Here is a 19206-nt window from a genome sequence, read left to right on the forward strand (position 1 = left end):
GAGAACCTCTTAAATGTGGCCAAGACCCAAGAGCGGGGTCACCAGGTGGCATTAATAGTGCATGCATGTTGGGGCGCCTGGGTGGCACAGCGGTTAAGCGTCTGCCTTCAGCTCAGGGCGTGATCCCAGCGTTCTGGGTTCGAGCCCCACATCAGGCTCCTCCGCTAGGAGCCTGCTTCTTCCTCTCCCACTCCCCCTGCTTGTGTTCCCTCTCTTGCTGGCTGTCTCTGTCTCTGTCAAATAAATAAATAAAATCTTTAAAAAAAAAATAGTGCGTGCATGTTGTAGAGCGTAAATTGTAGAGTGTACTTGTCCCAGTAAATTTGGGAACACGGTTCAGCCACAACTGGACATGGGGTGAGTGCCCTGTGACCTGGCACCGCATGCCCCACATCCTTGTCTGCCCTGGTGTGGACGATCTGCTGTCCGGGAGGAGACTGATCCAGCCCAGAGTCCTGCCGAGCAGAGCTGGCCGACCTCTAGGATCTGCTGTGGGTGGAGGGGGCCCCTGAGGCCACCAAGACCCTCTCAGGCACAGGGGTCTCCTGCCTCCCCCACCCCGCCCGTCTGTCCCAGCTGAGGTGGGTCAGGTAAACACAGGGTCCCCAGGGCTCAGACACGGGCCTTCCCTCTGCACCTAGACGGGGGGGGCCTGGGTGGGACGCACTCTGGGCCCCTCCCCTCCTCCAAGAGGAGCCCATTCACTTTGATTGGTCCTGTTGGTTTCACTATTTTGTATTTACAGTTAAGTTTTTATTTTTAAACTTTCCAGCCAAGTAAGATTGTAGCTTCACGTGAAGTTCTGCAAAGCTCATAACAAAAGAGCAGCTTCTGCTGCAGCTCCGGAGTCCGTCACAGAGGTGCCGACCGCAGCTCCCTCAAGATTCCTGTGCCTTCGGTGCGGCTCGCATGGCCTCTGGACTCTGCAAGATCGCCCTTGCTTTCTCGTACAACTGTTCATTTTCCTGTTTTGTTTCTGCATGTTTTTTTATTTATCAAAATTCAGCCCCAGATTTGCTGACAGAATTTAAAAAGTCACGGTTTGGTCCAATTTCTCAGATGATTCTCCTGGTGCCCCCTGTCTGGGCTGTCCTGGGCCCCATCCACTGGGTCCTGTTTCTGGGTCACTACGTTCTCCTCTTGCTCTTTTCATGGAGTACATTTTTCTTTTCTTTCTTTTTTTAAGATTGATTTATTAGACAGTGAGGGGGTGGAGGGACAGAGGGAAAGAATCTCAAGCAAACTCCCCACTGAGTGCAGAGCCTCGACCCCACGACCCTGAGATCATGACCTGAGCTGAAACCAACAGTCAGGCACTGAACCGACTGAGCCACGAGGCGCCCCTCATGCGATATGCTTTTCTGAGAAGAGGCGCACGAGAGCTGGAGGGTGGAAGAAGGACTGACGTGTGTGAGTGGGTTCCTGCACCACAGGTGTGCTGGGTTCTTCACAGGAGCGACTTGATTTCCCAGCAAATCTACGATCACCCTTCAGAGGTGACCTTGCCTGCCATTCATGATTCAGTACAAGTCTGTCTGGCTCTAAAACTTAATTTAAAAAAAAAGTTATTTTAATAGAGAAGTTATGCCTGTGTATGTCTTACTAGGTCAGTAGTGCTTATGAAAAATAACCACACCACTTCCCCCGGAGGCAGCTTTAGCCCTCTTAGAGGATTCTTTTCGTATTTATTGTCATATCTTTAAATTGGTGGCTTTTAGATTTTTTTTTTTAAAGATTTTATTTATTATTTGACAGAGATAGAGACAGCCAGCGAGAGAGGGAACACAAGCAGGGGGAGTGGGAGAGGAAGAAGCAGGCTCATAGCGGAGGAGCCTGATGTGGGGCTCGATCCCAGAACGCCGGGATCACGCCCTGAGCCGAAGGCAGACGCTTAACCGCTGTGCCACCCAGGCGCCCCAGATTTTTTTTTTGACAAAAACTCAAAACAAGAAATACATTTGCTATCAGGACCTGGTATGTGCGCACACACACACACACACAACTGAAACATTCTGGAAGCAACACCTGGCCTCCTGAGAGCGCTCGGACACATTGTTCTGTTACTCTCCGCACAGCCCACAACGGACTGCGGTCTGAGAAGCACGGGGCTGAACGGACCACCCATGCTGCTGCACTTTGCTTTCCCTTTGGGTGTCGTCCATGGGCTTTCTACTCCAGCTCGGTGACGCCGAGTGGGGACGGGCACTGTCTGTGCCCCGTCGCAGCTCTGACACCAGGCCGTCAGCCCAGGAAGCTGCACAGAGAGAGTGTGAACCCTGGCGTATCAGCAGACATCTGTATTGTGTCCTGTGACTTGGACGATGGCTTGGCTGGTTCTAGAATTCTAGCCTGAAAATTCTTTCCGACAAAACTCTGCAAACATTTCTCCCGTGTCTCTGGCTCCCAGGGTTGCTGCTGAGGAAATCAGACCCATTTTGAGTCAGAGCCTTTGTAAGCCACCAACTTTGTCTCTAGAAGCTTCTCTTTTTCTTCGTTGCTGCAGATGTTCAGAGTGACGTAGCTCAGTGTGGCTGTGTTTGCACCCTGGAGGAGCCCGACGCCATCCAGAAAGTCCTGCCCTTCAGTTCTGGGAAGCCCTCCTGAGCTGCTCTGCTCTCAGCCGCCCGCCCTCGCTCTCTCCTGTCCTTCTGAGGCTCTCCTGCTTCCCACATCTTCGTTTTCTTCTAACCCGTGTAACGAATTTTTAAAAATATCTGTTACGTCATTTTTAATTTCTAAGAGACTTTTTGTTTTTTGGGTATTTTTAGTAGCACTCACCCTGTTTATGTTTCACAGGCGTGATGTCATCTCTTCTGTGAGGGTATTAATGACGCATATTTTCTCGAGCCCACTGCCCCTGTCACCCCGGTCTGGTTTCTGCTTCCGAGTTGATTTCTTCTGTTTGTTGGCTTTGGTCTCTGTTTTCCATGTTAGTGGGTTTCCTTTGGTAGAACTTGGTTGTCTACTTATATTTGAGTGTGGTTTACAAAGCAGAGCAGGAAAGGTCCAAGACACCCAGAAATGGTCCCGAAGCAACCATTCCACTTGTAGTGGGAGCCAGGACGCTTTGGAGACATGGCTGGTTCCAGGCACCGCTGCCAGCTTGAGGAATAAAAATACAGGCCCTCTTGTTCAACTGGAATTTCGGATAAGCAACAAGTAATTTTCATTGTAAGTATGTCCTGAGTGGTATTTAATCTGGCAGCCCTAAGGCCAGGTCTGTGGCAGGAAGCATACGGAGCCAGGGTATCTTTTCGTACCAGATGGCAGGAGAGCCGTCGAAGCTGCTGTGGCTGTGTCAGAGGGCTCAGGAGCCAGCGTGGAAGGCTTTCACTGGCTGAGTGAGATAGGAGCATTAGAGAGAATATTAACCACACTGGGTGGGAGCACAACGCATTTCGAGATCCATCGACGGCTTTGGAAGACTGATGGAGGGTCCCGAGGCATCTAGCCCTCCTGACACTGATTAGATTCTTTGATTGTATGACTGGGAACATTTTATGAGCATATTAGTATAACTTTCTATCTTACTGGAAACCAAACAGAATGGGTGAGATTATAAAGTCTCTGAAGTTTGATGGTTAAGTAGACTAACACATGCTTGCATAGATTTAAAATAGAGAATGTGCAGTTCCAAAGGGAAAGGAAACCGAGCTGCTAATGCCTCAGGAATGTTTACCCTTTAAGAAGGGTCATTTTCTTTCAGAATCCACAGCTGAAAAAAAAAACCCACCCCCACCCACCCCCCAAAAAAACGGGATAATGGTTGATTGTTGGGTAAGAAGCAAAGAGATGTAAATTCTTACAGGGAACAAATAATGCCAAGGAGCCTTTACTTCATGCAAGTATTAATTCAATGTTGTTTAAATGTCAGGCTGAAAAATGTGCAGTTTAACAATTTCTATTAGAAAAAGTTAGGGTCAGGGGCGCCTGGGTGGCTCAGTCCTTAAGCGTCTGCCTTTGGCTCAGGTCCTGATCCCAGGGTCCTGGGATCGAGCCCCTCGTCGGGCTCCCTGCTCAGCAGGAAGCCTGCTTCTTCCTCTCCCACTCCCCCTGCTTGTGTTCCCTCTCTCGCTGCCTCTCTCTCTGTCAAATAAAGAAATAAAATCTTTAAGAAAGAAAGAAAAAAAAAGTTCAGGTCATATTTATTTATTTATTTATTTATTTATTTATTTAAGATTTTATTTATTTGTCAGAGAGAGAGAGCACAAGCAGGGAGAGTGGCAGTTAGAGGGAGAAGCAAGTTTCCCGATGAACAGGGAGCCCAATGCGGGACTTGATCCCAGGACCCTGCGATCATGACCTGAGCCAAAGGCAGGTGCTTAACTGACTGAGCCACCCAGGTGTCCCTCGGGTCATATTTTTAAGCAAGGTGAATCCTTGGACAAATTAGACTAGTTTTATAATTTTGATTTAAAACAACTACGTGGGTATAAGATAATAGGAAGTTATAGCTTTGGGAAAAATTAGGTTATTTACTGATGATGCAAAGCTCACTTAAACTTTACTAAATTTCCTCGTCTGTTTTTATGGGTCAGGTAAGTGTTTTTTCTTTTCTTTCTTTTTTTTTTAAGATTTTATTTATTTATTTGACAGAGATAGAGACAGCCAGCGAGAGAGGGAACACAAGCAGGGGGAGTGGGAGAGGAAGAAGCAGGCTCATAGCGGAGGAGCCTGACGTGGGGCTTGATCCCATAACGCCGGGATCACGCCCTGAGCCGAAGGCAGACGCTTAACCGCTGTGCCACCCAGGCGCCCCAGGTAAGTGTTTTTTCTTGAACACTCTCTCCCTCTCTTTTTAAGTAGCCTCCACACCCAGCATGGAGCCTGACATGGGGCTTGAACTCACGACCCTGAGATCATGACCTGAGCTGAAATCAAGAGTCAAACGCTTAACCGACTGAACCACCATGTGCCCCAGGTAAGTTATTTTTCCAAAAAAATTATTTAAGGTCATGTAAATGCACACATATATGTTTATATTAAAATAAGTGTTCTCTGTCATGAAAGATGCCTTCTTGTAAACCTCAGTGCTCTGAATTTGCATTTCATTTTGCCACTTACCTCCTGTCCTGTGGTATGTTATCTCTGAAGATGTCATAATTATTTCCCCTTCGCTGTACACGCACTTCTTGGCCATGTGATTTTGCTGCTCCTCCTATTGAAAGCTGGGGTCTGTCTCCTCTCCCCTGATGGGCTGGGTCCTGCCACTGAGTGTGGCGGAGTGCTGCCAAGCCTAGGTGTTAGGGGCCTGGCAGCTTCCATCAGTGGAAGGAAGCCTGGGCTGGACTAGTGAGTACTGAGGTTGTGTGAAGAGAAGGGCCCATGGACAGAGGGAGTGGGTTCTGTGCTCAGAGAGGGGGCCAGTGGAGAAAGAAAGGGCCATGTGGATGGGGGGGGGGCATGTGGACAGACAGAGAGGGCCCCGGGGAGAGAGGACCCACCTGATGGCCACTCTGAGGCCCCAGGTGCTGGAGGGAAGCTGGCTGGATCCTCCAGCCCCAGCTGAGCCATCCAGTCCAGCACCACGTAGGACACAGACGAGCTGTCCTGCCAGAATTCCTGACCCACAGAATCATGAGCCGTAGATCAGGGACTGCGCTGTGCTGTGTGGTGAGGGTTGGGACGCTGCAGCCACCGCTCAGCTCTATCTGCGTAAATTACCTGGGATTCTCCTGCCTTCATTTAATGAGTATGGACTCGTGGATGTTTACTTTATACTTGGATTATGAGCCAAAGCCCCTGTACTGGGTCTCTGTCCCTGGGGGCCGTCAGTTGGCCCCTGTGCTCTTTGGCACATCCCATAATTCTCCTTTGATTTGTTTATTTTTTTAGCACTTCCTTACTTTTGGGCACCACAGATTCTCCTGGCTTATCTTGTATGTTTCTTCCCCCCCGTCATAAAATTAGCCATTTCTCCAAGGAGCCCTTGGTTCCTTTTGTTGGAAAACGGTCTCAGAAACTGGGATCTGGGTGCTGGTAAGCTCGATGCATCCCGGACTACAGAGCTAGAAAATGCACGTGCGGGTACTGTCCCGTATGCCCAGCACGTCTGTGCTTCCGCTCGTGCGCATACTGACCTGTGTGCACGTACTGTCTCGTGTGCGCATGCACATCTGTGCTTCCGCTCGTGCGCATACTGACCTGTGTGCGCGTGAACGGGCTGTGCTTCCGCTCGTGCGCATACTGACCTGTGTGCACGTACTGTCTCGTGTGCGCATGCACATCTGTGCTTCCGCTCGTGCACGTACGGTCCTGTGTGCGCGTGAACGGGCTGTGCTTCCGCTCGTGCGCATACTGACCTGTGTGCACGTACTGTCTCGTGTGCGCATGCACATCTGTGCTTCCGCTCGTGCACGTACGGTCCTGTGTGCGCGTGAACGGGCTGTGCTTCCGCTCGTGCGCATACCGACCTCTGTGCACGTACTGTCTCGTGTGCGCATGCACATCTGTGCTTCCGCTCGTGCACGTACGGTCCTGTGTGCGCGTGAACGGGCTGTGCTTCCGCTCATGCGCATACTGACCTCTGTGCATGTACTGTCTCGTGTGCGCATGCACATCTGTGCTTCCGCTCGTGCACGTACGGTCCTGTGTGCGCGTGAACGGGCTGTGCTTCCGCTCGTGCGCGTACTGACCTGTGTGCACGTACTGTCCCATGTGTCCAGCATGTCTGTGCTTCTGCTCGTGGGCACTGGTGTCCACACCACACTGACCCATGCTGATGCTGGTGTCTCTAGCTGTAACCCATGACCACACAGGTCATTCTAGCCGCCTCTTCTTGCTCAGCCCCAGGTAGTGAGAAACCTGGCTGCCACCGTCTGCCACCCACTTGCTGAATGGATTCTGGTATGTACATCAGAATCGATAAACCCTAACCCGTGGGGAACGGCGAGCAGGGCTGTGCACACTTCCTTGGCCTCTAGTCCTGCAGACTCTTCTCATCGCCACAGTGACTGGGGTCGGCACTCCCCCGCCTTCACTGAGGTCATTTCATTTGAAATGTACTTTGCTTGCTTTTGCCACATTCTGATGCTCCCAGCTTCCTAAAATAGCTTTTAAGAATTCGCTTCCGTGGAGGCTCCAGTGGAGCTGTGCTATCCCTTGGATCTCAATAGTCACACGGTGCCACTTACCCACCGTGACTGTACCTTACAGAACAGCTACCCCGCTCACCCCCCACCCGGTTTGTAGCTGTAAGCTCGTTACTTTCAAGGTGGTTTGGTCTGCATCAAAGGCTCCAGTTATAGCCAGATAATTTTTAAAGATACGGAAATTCCCAGAGACAGGGACTACAGAAATAGTGATCACTATATAAAAACATCTGTTTTTGTTTTGTTTTTTTCAAATTGTGCGTGGTTTGGATGGTAAAGTTCCTGGGACATACATGTTGTGTCGTATAAAGTTGGATATAAATGAGCGGGAGTGGACAGCGAAGGCTCATCACTTACGGCGTGGAGACAGCCGCAGAGCGGCAGACAGATGGCGCTCGACTGAGCAGGTGTATCTAGAATGATAAACAGAAGGAAACAGTCGCTTCCTGTTTGGATCAGGAAGGGCATCTCTCTCGTCTAGACTCGGCCTCCTTGGGGCCTCCCTGTGGCTGTCGGGCTGATCCCCACCACGGCTCAAATCTGTTACCAAATGGTCTTCGTATCGTGGGGGCAGAGGCTCCCGGTGATCGTTTCAAACTCTGTGCTCCTTTTAAATATCCTCACCCTGATCAAACCTCCAGCCGGAACGACCACGCTCTGCCAGGCCCCTCTCGTAACTCCGGTGTTGCCTTCCCAAAATTTAGGCCTCATGTCAGAAATTGAAAAGCTGACAGCATGTCGACAAGCTTACGTGCCTCTGGGCAACACAAGGGCCAACTCTCTTGGACAAAAGGAGGAATTGTATAAATAAGTAAATGATTTGTTAGCATATTTCACTCACGTCGTCACACAGTCTGAAGCCCGTATGATGGGAAAGTCGAGTAAAAAGCGTTCAGCCTCCCTGGGCTGCCGATAGACAACAGTCATGCTATTGTTGCTGCTGTATTTGGGCGGCTTTGCCCGTCTCTGTTGCCGCGTGGGACTGGCGCAGTAACTGTCCACAGACCAGCTTCGTGCCTGTTTCCGTGCTCTTGCCAGGCAGTCAGGACACCACGAGGCCGACCGAAAGTGCCTGGCAGTTTTTAGTGTCCTCCCAGCTCGTTACATGTAGTAACGCTCAGAGTCACTGTTGACCAAATCCTTGGAAAGCGTGGTGCACCTCAGGAGAGATGCTGCCCTCTGACCTTTGCGTGTTCTGTCCAGCTTGTCCAGCCGGTGCTGGTTCATGCTTTCCTCATGCTTACCTGCTACAAACTGCAAATCAGAAATGAACCGTTCTGGAAGAAAGAGCAAAAGGGTCTGTATATGAGAGGCTCTTTCAGGGACTCTTGACTGTCAATACTGTGGGAAACAGCGTCCTTGGACAAGCTGCCATGTGACCACACCTGGACACCTGCCACACTGTCTCCAGGGACCACGTCAGAGCTCTGGGGCCCTTTCGCACCCGTTGCTTCCTTTGGATCAGGAAGGGCATCTCTCTCATGTGGACCCGGCCTCGTTGGGGCCTCCCTGTGGGTGTCGGGCTGATCCCCACCACGGCTCGAGCAGGTGGCCTGGGAACACATTGAGCCTAGCCCAAGAGCCCCATGATGAGGCAGAGTAAGTGAGGGTACAGTGGGGGTGCTGGGCATGAGAAGTGGAGGGAACCCTCCAGGCTGCACGGGCCCGAGGTGCACTGCAGAGGGGGCGGGGTGCTGGCTTCCCTGTTGAGAGCACTGCAGGAAGATTACTGTGGCCAGGTCAAGGTTTTGAGATGGCCGAGGGACAGTGTGTCGTGGGCATGACACTACCGACCCATCCAGCCCAGGCTGACACACAGGAGAACCCCTTCCTCCTGCAGCATTCCTGCTGGGAGAGCTCAACCCCACGCTCACTGTGAAGCAGAGATGCACAAAGGAATCATGTGCACGGGGCGCCTGGGGGGCTCAGTCGGTGAAGCGTCTGCCTTCGGCTCAGGTCATGACCCCAAGGTCTTGGGATGGAGCCCTGTGTCGGGCTCCCTGCTCAGCGGGGAGTCTGCTTCTCCCTCTACCCCTCCCGCTGCTCGTACTCCTGCTTGCTCACTCACTCTCTCAAATAAATAAACAAAATCTTTAAAAAAAAAAAAAAAAAGGAAAGGTTGGCTTGTCCATGACACAATGTCTCTATATTTCCATATTCGTGTCTGTTTTGTTTTGTGTTTGAGAGAGAGCGAGGGCACGAGTTGGGGGGAGCGGAGGGAGAGAGAATCTCAAGCAGACTCCCCAGTGAGCGCAGAGCCCTCTACCCTGAGATCACGATCTGAGCCGAAATCAAGAGCTGGCTGCCTTAACCGACTGAGCCACCCAGGTGCCCTATTTTAGGTCCTCTCGACACCCAGCTCGAGGCTCAAACTCACACCCCCGAGATGGAGAACCACTCACTCCGTCAACCAAGCCAGCTGGTCGCCTGTCCTCTCTGTCTTCTCGCATCACAGTGTCTCGACACCTCGACGATCTCTCAGCCCGTCCTGACAGGTCATCGACCTGTGGTCCTCCCCAGAAGGCGGCCAGAGCCCTCACAGTCAAGGGCTCTCTTGAGGGACGCACTCAGCTCTTCAGACCCGGGAGGTGCAGAGTTCCTGCCTCGTGGCATGAGAGGCCACCGTGTGGCAAGCCATCGGGGCTCCAGAAGGGCCCCTGCCTATGCAGCTGGCCCCTTCCAGAACTGGTCACGACAGGCAGAAACTCTGTCGGTGAAGTTGGGGAGCTCGTGGTCTGTGATGCAGCCCTCCACGTGGCCTCAGCCTCGGTTGCTGACAGATCAATGCAATTCGTGAAGTCCCTCGTAGCCCACCCCACAGCACCGGTCCCTTCTCCTTGTGAAATGTGTGCCTTCAGCTGGTGTAAGCCCTGGCCCGGCTCTGTTCTGGAGACAGTTATGTTCGTCTTCTTTTGCTGTACCACCAACTGCCACAAATTGAGCAGCTCAATGCAAGACATTCACTATTGCACGGCTTCCCTGGGTCAGACACGCGGATCTGAGTTTTCTGGGCCCTCTGCTCAGGGCCTCCCAGGTGAAGTCGGTGTCTGCCAGGGCTGCTCCGGACCTGAGGCACGGGCCCTCTCTGGAGGGTGGGCGGGATCCAGTTCCTTGTTGTAGGACTGAGGTCCATTTTCTGCTTGGCTGTTGGCTGGGGGCCGCCCCATGGCCCCCTCCAAGGGCCCTTTCTCAGGGTGGCCGGCTGGAGACATTGACGGCAGGCAGCACAATGGAGACTGTCACAGTGACATCCCAGGACTTTGTCCTGTGGGTGCGGAAGACTCTTCTGGCATTGTTTCAGCTCCTGCCCACACCAAAGGGGAGGACACAGGGTGCCCAGACAGCTCTGTACGCCACTGGGCCCTGGAGGGCTGTTTTCCTTGTGTGTTCATATAAACCCTACCGCTCTAAGCCACCTTCCATTCCTGCAACCCCAGCCCACACCCTCCAAGCCCCTATCTTGCTCACTCAGCATGAGAGCCAGACTGCGGCCCCCACGGACCTCCCTATGCACCCACCTCTGCTCCCTCATCTGGGAGGCAGCTTCCCCAGGCACCAGCCTGGACATTTACCTGTGGCTGTCATTCCCTCGGAGGCCATTCCTATCAGTCCTGTGGAGGGAGACCCTGCCCTGTTTTCGTCTCTTGACAACATTTCTCCCAGAGATTAAAACAATCTTATCTGTCCGTAAGCTGGCCTGCCGTCCGCCTCCCTCTGTCAGCTTCCAGGTCCCTGGCACACAGTAGGTGCTCAGCAAATATTTGTTGAGTGACAGAACAGTGGGCGTGAGCACGTGTCTCTGTGTCTGATTGTGTCTGGTGGCGTCTCTGAGCGCCTGTGGTTTCTCCTCCCAGTGAGCCTGGCTGCCTGGAATGTCCGAGTCCCCAGGAGTAGGAGCCAGAACCTGATTCTTAGTGGGGCTGGTTGGCTGACCCCTGCCTTGTGCAGCCACGCCTCCTAGAAGAGGGGAGGTAGGTAGAGGGCTCTGGTCTGGCTGGGGGGCGTTGGCCAGAGCTCAGGGTGGGACCATGGTGACGTCAGTGGCTTTGTCCTGGTGTGTTCTCTTCCCGAGGAATGGAGGCGAGACTCGGAAGTGAGCAACCCACAGGCACTTGGAAGGAGCAGAAGGTCTCAGGCCTTGGCCAGGGGAGGGGCAGGTGGCCTGCTGGACCTGCATTCTCATCTGTGGCTATTAACTGCCACGAGTGGGGGTGGGGCAGCAGCCCTTTGCTGCTGAGTTTGGTTCTGCTGGCCTCAGGCAGAGAGGGGGAGGGAAGAGGGGGTTGTAGCCCCCCACCGCCTCTGTCCATTCGTGCCCAGTGGCGCATGGGGGTCAGCTTCCCCCCAGTAGCGGCCCCCTCAGACTTAACGCGTTTGGGCCAAGCTGAGGGCTGAGTTTCCACGGAGAAGGCCCCACAGGGCTCGAGGCCAGGGAACCTGCTGGGACAGGGAGGGCGCCCACAGGCTCCTGGCTCAGGGCTGGGAGCTGACCCTGGTCCCCTTCCAGACAGAGGGGCCGGCGCTGGGCCATTTCTGCCTCCGTCCAGCATTGCCTGGACATCTTCCCTCCATGGGGGAAAGACAGCCCAGCAGACAGAGGCGGGCACTGAGGATAGAGATGGAGAGACATGGGCGGGGCGCAGAGAAGGGAGGTCACTAGCTAATATAAACCAGTTAAAAAAACAGGAGGAGAGGCCAGGCCTCAAGGCCAGCCAGGCGGGGCTTGTTTTTCCAGAATGAAAGGCCCAGGGAGGGGCTGGGACCGGGACAAGCTCTGATTCCAGTTTGGAAAAGGGGCTCCAATGCCCGGGGGGGCCTGAGTCTTGCTGAGGAAATGGGTCCATTGGGGGGGGGGTTCCCCACATCCTCATGGCCGGTCCTCATTCCCTCTGCTGCAGCCCTGACAGTCTCCCCACCTTGCCTGAAGCTGGAGAGTCCAGCTGAACTGGGGTCCTTGCTTATCTGAGGAACTTGGGACCAGGACAGGGTTCTGGGGTGAGATCCCTGCCCACCAGGGACTGGGGCCTGTGACCATAATTCTATTCAAATGGGTAGTCTAAAACATGCACTTGGGTTTTGGTGGTGGTTTGCATTTTTTCTTCTTTTTTCTTTTTGAGGTTTGTTTAACTAGAAAGAGTGGGTTTGGTACACAGTGTGTGATCTGTTATTTTGCATTTATTTATGTGACTTTGTAAGTTTTCCCAGAGCTTCAAATTTGTGCTTTCCACGGGGGAAGCTCCCATACCCGCCTTCCCCCCTCTACTCTGGGCGGGGAGCATCTTAGCCAGGGTTTGGTTTCAGGGACACCAGGCTCTGCCCTTGATGGTGGGCAGATGCAGGTCCAGGCCAGAGGGGAGGGGCTGGTCAAATGCTGCCCCTCCGTGCTGGGGTCCCCACCCTCATGCCCTGGCAGGCCCCTCTGGGTGGTGAAAATGACTGGTGGACAGCTGGGCCCATCAGGGAACCCCTTGCCCACTCCCCCAGAACTGGGGTGACTATTTTCCTTTCACAAATGAAGACATGCAGCCCCCAGAGGAGGCTGAGGGGAAGAGGGGTAGGTCCGGCACCCTGGGCTCCTTGGGGGTCTTTTTGCTAGGGGGGGTTGCCTCAGCTCCACAGCAAGCACAGGAGGGAGGACCCTGCCCACGCTGTCCACATGGGGGACGCCCGGGCCAGGTTCCCCCGACAGGTAGACGCGAGGTGATGTGCACCCCGGAGCCCCAGCCCTGCAGCAGCCCCAAAGGGCCTCATGTGTCCCAGCCGCCCCCACAGCATCCGGGACCATGCCCTAAGCCCTCCTGCCCCTTCAAGGGCTGGGCTACGGCCCCCTTCCCTGCTCCAGGACCTGGGCCAGAGGACCGGCAGGGTCTCTGCTCTGATTTCCCCTCACGTCCTCGGACACGGTGCCTGTGTTCCTACCCCTCCCCACCAGGCCAGCCAAGGATTCGGGGAGGACTAGGGGCCAGCAGGAGCCAGAGGGGGCGGTCTGCAGACCGTCGACCCCGCCCAGGGCTCCGTGATGTCATGGTGGGTGCTAAGGAGGGGGAGGGGGCTGGGCTGTTTTTCTGAAGAGTTGGAGCAGAAGTGAGACAAAGCGGGGCGGGCGGGCCAGGCGGGCGCCATGGAGCTGCGGTCCCAAGTTATGGTCTGGGAACTTGTACTTCTTCAGAGTGAGTGCGGGGTGGGTGGGGGTCCGGAGTGGGAGCACAAGCGGGTCTTCTGGGCAAAGCTGCCTGTCTGAGCTTGAGTGCGGAGGAGTGGGACGCTCCCGCTGCCGGGAAGGGGCTGGGTCTGGGGGGGGGGGTGCCTCAAGGTGGCAGCTCACCAGGATAAGGGGCCCCCAGGACCCAGGAGGGTGTGAGGTTTTATGTTAGATCTCCACCAGAACTTCCTCTCACATGGATTTGGGAGCCAGAGGGCCAAGAAGGGCAGGGAGGCTGAGGTGGCGGGTGCCTCTCACTGGGGTCCCTCCCCCACTCCACTCTTCCAGGAAGCCCCTCAGGTCTGCACTTCTTCCAGTGGTCAGAAGACGAGTAGGTTGGAGGATACAAGGGGCCTGGGAACAGTGGGGCTAACAGGGTCTGTTCCAGTCCCCCCCCTGGCTCCCTGGCCCCCTGAGCCCGCCTCCCGGGCTGGCCTGCTGACCCGGCACATTCCTCCTGGTCCCGGGCGCTCAGCCCATCTCTGGAGCAGGAACTTGCCTGTGGGTGCAGACGGTCCAGCCTGCTAGTGCTTCAGACCTCTGCCCTTCAGGAAGCCCCGGGGGGCTCCAGCCCTGAGAACCGGGTGTGGGGCGGGACTCCCAGCTGTGCGAGGACTCTTGAGCGTGGCTGTGGCATGGCCCTTGGCAGGTGCACGTACCTCGTTGGACATGAATGTGCAGGAGCCCCCAAACCAGCTCTGAGCATCACGCTTTGGCACCCTGGTGGCCTTGCTGCAGTGATGGTGACAGTGGGCACCATTCCTGAGGGTGGCCCTTGGTGACAAGTACACATTCCAGAGCTGGCTCCACCATTCACCCCCAAAAGGGGAAGAGCTGTCCCGCAGTCTAGGCCGGTGGCAGTGAGGATTAGGTGGGCGCCATGGGAGACCTGCCTGGGCCATGTGGGGCTAAAGGAGCGCCCTCCCCCATCTTGTCAGCCTGGCTTGACTTTATCCCCACCTTTTAAGAGGGTGTCACTAGTGGGGCGCCTGGGTGGCTCAGGTAAGCATCTGCCTTTGGCTCAGGTCACAATCTCAGGGTCCCAGGATCGAGCCCTTGCCTGGGGCTCCCTGCTCAGGGGGGAGCCTGCTTCTCCCTCTGCCTGCTGCCCCCCTCCTTTGCGCTCGCACACATGCTCTCTCTCTCTCTCTCTCAAATAAGTAAATAAATAAATAAAACCTATATCTATATAAATAAGAGGGTGTCATTAACACCCACCTCAGCAAGGACTATAATGGGACCCAGGCAGCCAAGTGGGGGGCCCGGGGCTGGGTGGGTGACCTGGATGCCAAGGCTCAGGTCATCCCCTCTCCAGCCCGACTCTCTCCTTCTTCTAGGCTCTGCTGTCCTTCTGTCCTCAGGTTAGTGACCAGCCTCCTTGGGAAACCACAACAGTCCCCCTCCCGTCTTGCCAGACCCACCCTGCACCTTCCCCTCGGGTCCCATCCCTCTCCCAGTGACTCCCCCTTCCCCCCAGTGCCCTCAGGGCCCGTGCCTGCTGCCAGCTCCGTGGTGTCCGAGTCCACCGTGAGCTGGGCGGCGGGCGCCCTGGCCGTGCTGCGCTGCCAGAGCCCGAGAATGGTGTGGACCCAGGACCGGCTGCACGACCGCCAACGCGTGGTCCACTGGGACCTCAGCGGCCGCCCAGGCGGCGGCCCGACCCGCAGACTCGTAGACATGTACTCGGCGGGCGAGCAACGCGTGTACGAGCCGCGCGACCGCGGCCGCCTCCTGCTGCCCCTCTCCGCCTTCCACGACGGCAACTTCTCGCTGCTCATCCGCGGTAAGGGCCTGGGCACCGCGGCGGGGATGCGGGGGCCGTGTGGCGCGCGGGCCGGCTGCGCACTTCACCGCTGGGCTTTCTGCCGGGTCGTAGCGGTGGAGGAGGCCGACGCGGGGCTGTACACCTGTAACCTGCACCACCATTACTGCCACCTGTACGAGACCCTGGCCGTCCGCCTCGAAGTCACGGACAACCGTGAGTGTGCCCCCCCGCCGCCCCCGGGACGTGTCCCTGCGGGCTCCCTCCCCGCCCCCCGGCGCTGACCCACCTGCACCCCCAGCCCGCGAGGCCGGCGCGCACTGGGACGGCGAGAAGGAGGTGCTGGTGGTGGAGCGCGGCACGCCCGCGCTGCTCACCTGCGTGAACCGGGCGCACGTGTGGACCGACCGGCACCTGGAGGAGGCGCAGCAGGTAGTGCACTGGGACCGACAGCCGCCTGGGGTGCCGCACGACCGCGCTGACCGCCTGCTGGACCTGTACGCGTCGGGGGAGCGCCGAGCCTACGGGCCGCCCTTCCTGCGCGACCGCGTGGCGGTGGGGGCGGACGCCTTTGCGCGCGGCGACTTCTCACTGCGCATCGACCCGCTGGAGCCAGCCGACGAGGGCACGTACTCCTGCCACCTGCACCATCACTACTGCGGCCTCCACGAGCGCCGCATCTTCCACCTGAGAGTCACCGAGCCCGTCGCTGAGCCGCCCCCGCGGGACTCGCCGGGCAACGGTTCCAGCCACAGCGGCGCCCCTGGCCCAGGTGCCGCGTGGCCCCTCCCTGCCCCCCACAGGGACCTGGGTGTTGGCGGGGGGGAGGCCCCCTCGGGCCACGGCGGTCCATCCCTTCCCGAGCCCCGCGGAGCAGGGGCGGTCTGAATCGGGGGCGCGCTCCCTGACGCCGCCCCTGCACGGCCCGTGCAGATCCCACCCTGGCGCGCGGCCGCAGCGTCATCAACGTCATAGTCCCCGAGGGCCGGGCCCACTTCTTCCAGCAGCTGGGCTACGTGCTGGCCACTCTGCTGCTCTTCATCCTGCTGCTCATCACCGTCGTCCTGGCCACCCGTCAGCGCCGCCGCGGAGGTGAGCTGGGGCTCCATCCCGCAGGGCCGAGGCCAGAGCTAGGAAGCCTCCCCTGACCAGAGGCGGGTGTGGGGGGCAGTGGCCTGAGCAGAGGGTAAGCAGGGACGGGAGGGTTCCTTAGGGCTGAGGGGGCTGGGGAGCGGGTGAGACTGCCCCCAACATGAGTCTTCCTCCCCAGGCTACGAATACTCGGACAAGAAGTCGGGGAAGTCAAAGGGGTGAGTGCCCCCTCCAGGCTCTCCTGGGGACCAGACCTCCCCACCCCGCTCTGCTCTAACTGCCCACCACCCTCCCGCCTCCAGGAAGGATGTGAACATGGCAGAGTTTGCTGTGGCCACAGGAGACCAGGCGCTTTACAGGAGTGAGGACATTCAGCTAGGTGAGGGAGGGCCCCAGAACCAAGGTCCAGACTGTGGCTCCCAGGCCTGACCTAGGGGAGGCACATCTCTGGGGGTGGGGGAAGCCTCACCCTGCTCTTTCCTTGCACCAGATTACAAAAATAACATCCTGAAGGAGAGGGCTGAGCTGGGCCACAGCCCACTGCCCGTCAAGAACATTGACTTGGACAGAGGTGAGTGACTAGGAAGGCTGGGCCTGTACCTCACCCCATCCACACTCACCAGCCAGCCCCAGGGGCAGGAGTCCCGGGGCAGTCTTGCTAGATGTCTGCCTTGTGTTTACCCCTGTGACAGAGGGGCAGAGGGCAGACACCCACCTGTTCCCTTGGCTTCCAGAGTTCAGAAAGGAGTACTGCAAATAAGGTGATCCTGGGCTCCTGGCTGGGCCAGCAGCCCTGCCATCTCCTGTCTGTCCGTCTTGGAGGATGACCTCCTGACCCTCATGTGGCTCACCTGACCCCCTTCCAGCGGCTGGTCCCGCTGTCCTGGAACTTGGCCTGGACTGGCACCGAGCAAGGCTGCCTCCAGACCCCTCTCCCCAGAGTCATCCTCATCCTCACAAGCACAGCGGGCTCTTTGGGATTCTGCAGATGCCCCTTCACCAGCCCTCAGCAGGTGCCTGCTGGCTCCCACACTCACTGGTGGTCCTGCCCCCCCCCAACGCAGGCACAGCCCAGACCCCGCTGATGTTCACCAGTCAACCCTTCAGACTCTCCTGGCCCCTGTCACTGTGGGCTGGGGCTCAGTGGGGGGTCTTGGAGCTTGGGTCAGCCTCAGGGCTAGCACCCTGGCCCCTTCTTCACCCCCTTCTACGGCTGGGACCTGAGGATTGTATGTTCCAGGCCCCAGGCTAATTCCCCTCTGCTCTGTGTTGGGCTACCTGGGGCTGCCCTGGGGCTTCTCTGCCTTCCACCCTATTCCAGCTTTGTTTCCAGCAAGTGCCTTGACAGTCACTGGGCTCTAGGTGACTTATGACTCTGACCCCCCTCCCTCAGCCCTTCCTTGGGCTGGAGTCTGGGGCTGGGACCTCATTTGGCTTCTGTTTTGGCTGAGGACAGGGGAGGGGTAAAGATGGTTCTTGAGTGGCTTGTGCTGCCACCCCCAACACCCCACATTTGCTCCTCCCGGGAAACTGCCACCATCACAATAAAGACCACATGATTTTTAGACTTGGCCCCAGGTATGCCTCTGTGGCTCCTACTTCATGTCCCGGGGGGCGGAGTCTGGGCCTTGGGAACCTCAATGCTTTCCTTCATCTGAAGCCCTGCTGTCGCCACCCATTTCTTTGCGTGGAAGGTCTGAGTCCAGGTATCCTGGGAAGAGCGACGTCAGGTCCAATCCTATGGCACTATTCCTGGTTGTAAAGGAGTTCGGGATTCTCTTCTGAGGGCTTATTTGGACATGGAGGAGGGGAGCCTGGACATGCTCAGAGGACAGCCCTCTGAGCAGCAGATGCCAAAATGGGATTAGATGTGTGAAGATAAAGAGGGGGGAAGCAGGAGTAGGTACCAAAGGCAGGACACTTGTGAGGGGGATGGGAGGGAGGTACAGGAGGAAGGAGCCGTTGTGTTTCCCCAGCCCTGACCCCATCCAACAAAACTCCCAGGGCAGCAGGAGGGGGGGAAAGGCTGTCTGTCACCCCATGCTGGAAACCCTGAGGTGGTGTGTTGAGAATATGCAGATTATGTCTGGCTGAATTAGGGGCACAAGCCATCCACAGAGGGTCAGCGGGTAACCTGGCGTCTGAACTCCCACCCTGGGGAAGTGAAAACCCCAGGGCGCTGTGAGGAAGGCAGTGTCAGTGACCTCACACGGGGGATGTAAAGTCAGATTCGTTACTTATAGATCCCAGAACAGGGGCGGTGAGCAAGGCTTCGGAAGGGCGGTCCTCCATTCCAGATCAGGAGACAGACAGCAGGGTAGCATACACCTATTACTTATACGGTGGTTGGGGTGGTGGTCACTAATTTTTTGTAGGCTCAATTCTGAGTGGTCATCTTAAAAGATAGCACAGGAGACACAAGGCAGGACGTTGTGGTGGGCATCCTAGGCTCAGGCTCGTATCTGAATGTCCGGACTCTGGACATGAGCAGGCTTGTCAGCTGTAAAATACTCAGACAGCACCTCAGAGTGGCTGTCTTCTCACCACACACCTGCAAGGATCGCACAGTGGCAAAGGCAGGGAGGGAGGCTGGGCCGGGGAGCTGTGGCTTGCTTGAAAATGTGCCTCCCTTCCAGCTTAGTGACCCCTCGCCCCGCAGTAGCTGCCCTGCTCTGACCACAAACTCACTCCTCCTTGCAGTGTACCAGTCTGACCACATCAGAGTCAGCTCTGGTACTGGTCTCTAGCCTCTGGCTACCAGGTTCTCTCATATGACTTGGGCAGCCAGGTAAGAAAGAGAGGCTTGAGGGGGCGGGGGCGGGGGGGGGGGGAAGCGCAGATGGGGCATCAGACCCTGCATCTGTGAGATCAGCAGTCATTCATGTCTGGTCTGGGGGATGCTGGACATGGGAGCTCTCAGGGTGGGGACCGTGTCCCTCCCGTAGACACCCAGCACAGAGCCATGGCAATCCTTCCTCCAAGGCCATACTACCTGGCTTCCTCAGATTACCAGAGCCCTGCCCACTCTCCCCACCAGAGCCTAGGGGGATGGAGGTCAG

The 19206-nt window shown here is 56.6% G+C and overlaps 1 protein-coding gene and 1 long non-coding RNA gene across 3 annotated transcripts; both read left to right on the forward strand.

The window, feature by feature from the left end:
* The first annotated feature begins 237 nt into the window (after positions 1 to 237).
* Positions 238 to 9208, forward strand: LOC148107253 (uncharacterized). Of its 2 annotated transcripts, XR_015722747.1 has the most exons (3): positions 238 to 3171; positions 4804 to 4921; positions 7371 to 9208. It is a non-coding gene; the product is annotated as an uncharacterized LOC148107253 (long non-coding RNA). The 2 variants fall into 2 exon arrangements; XR_015722748.1 differs by lacking the exon at positions 238 to 3171 and having other exon boundaries at positions 3960 to 4921.
* A 3915-nt stretch (positions 9209 to 13123) lies between these two features.
* MXRA8 (matrix remodeling associated 8) lies at positions 13124 to 17712 on the forward strand. The gene is made up of 10 exons (XM_045803412.2): positions 13124 to 13261; positions 14631 to 14654; positions 14771 to 15076; positions 15170 to 15271; positions 15357 to 15827; positions 15989 to 16147; positions 16326 to 16365; positions 16450 to 16526; positions 16638 to 16718; positions 16882 to 17712. Exons 1-10 carry the CDS (start codon positions 13213 to 13215, stop codon positions 16905 to 16907), a joined length of 1335 nt encoding a protein of 444 aa, XP_045659368.2. The 5' UTR covers positions 13124 to 13212; the 3' UTR covers positions 16908 to 17712.
* The last annotated feature ends 1494 nt before the right edge of the window (positions 17713 to 19206 follow it).

Source organism: Ursus americanus, chromosome 33 (genome assembly GCF_024610735.1).
Source record: "Ursus americanus isolate L20-20 chromosome 33, mUrsAme1.1.p, whole genome shotgun sequence".
NCBI classification, from domain to species: domain Eukaryota; kingdom Metazoa; phylum Chordata; class Mammalia; order Carnivora; family Ursidae; genus Ursus; species Ursus americanus.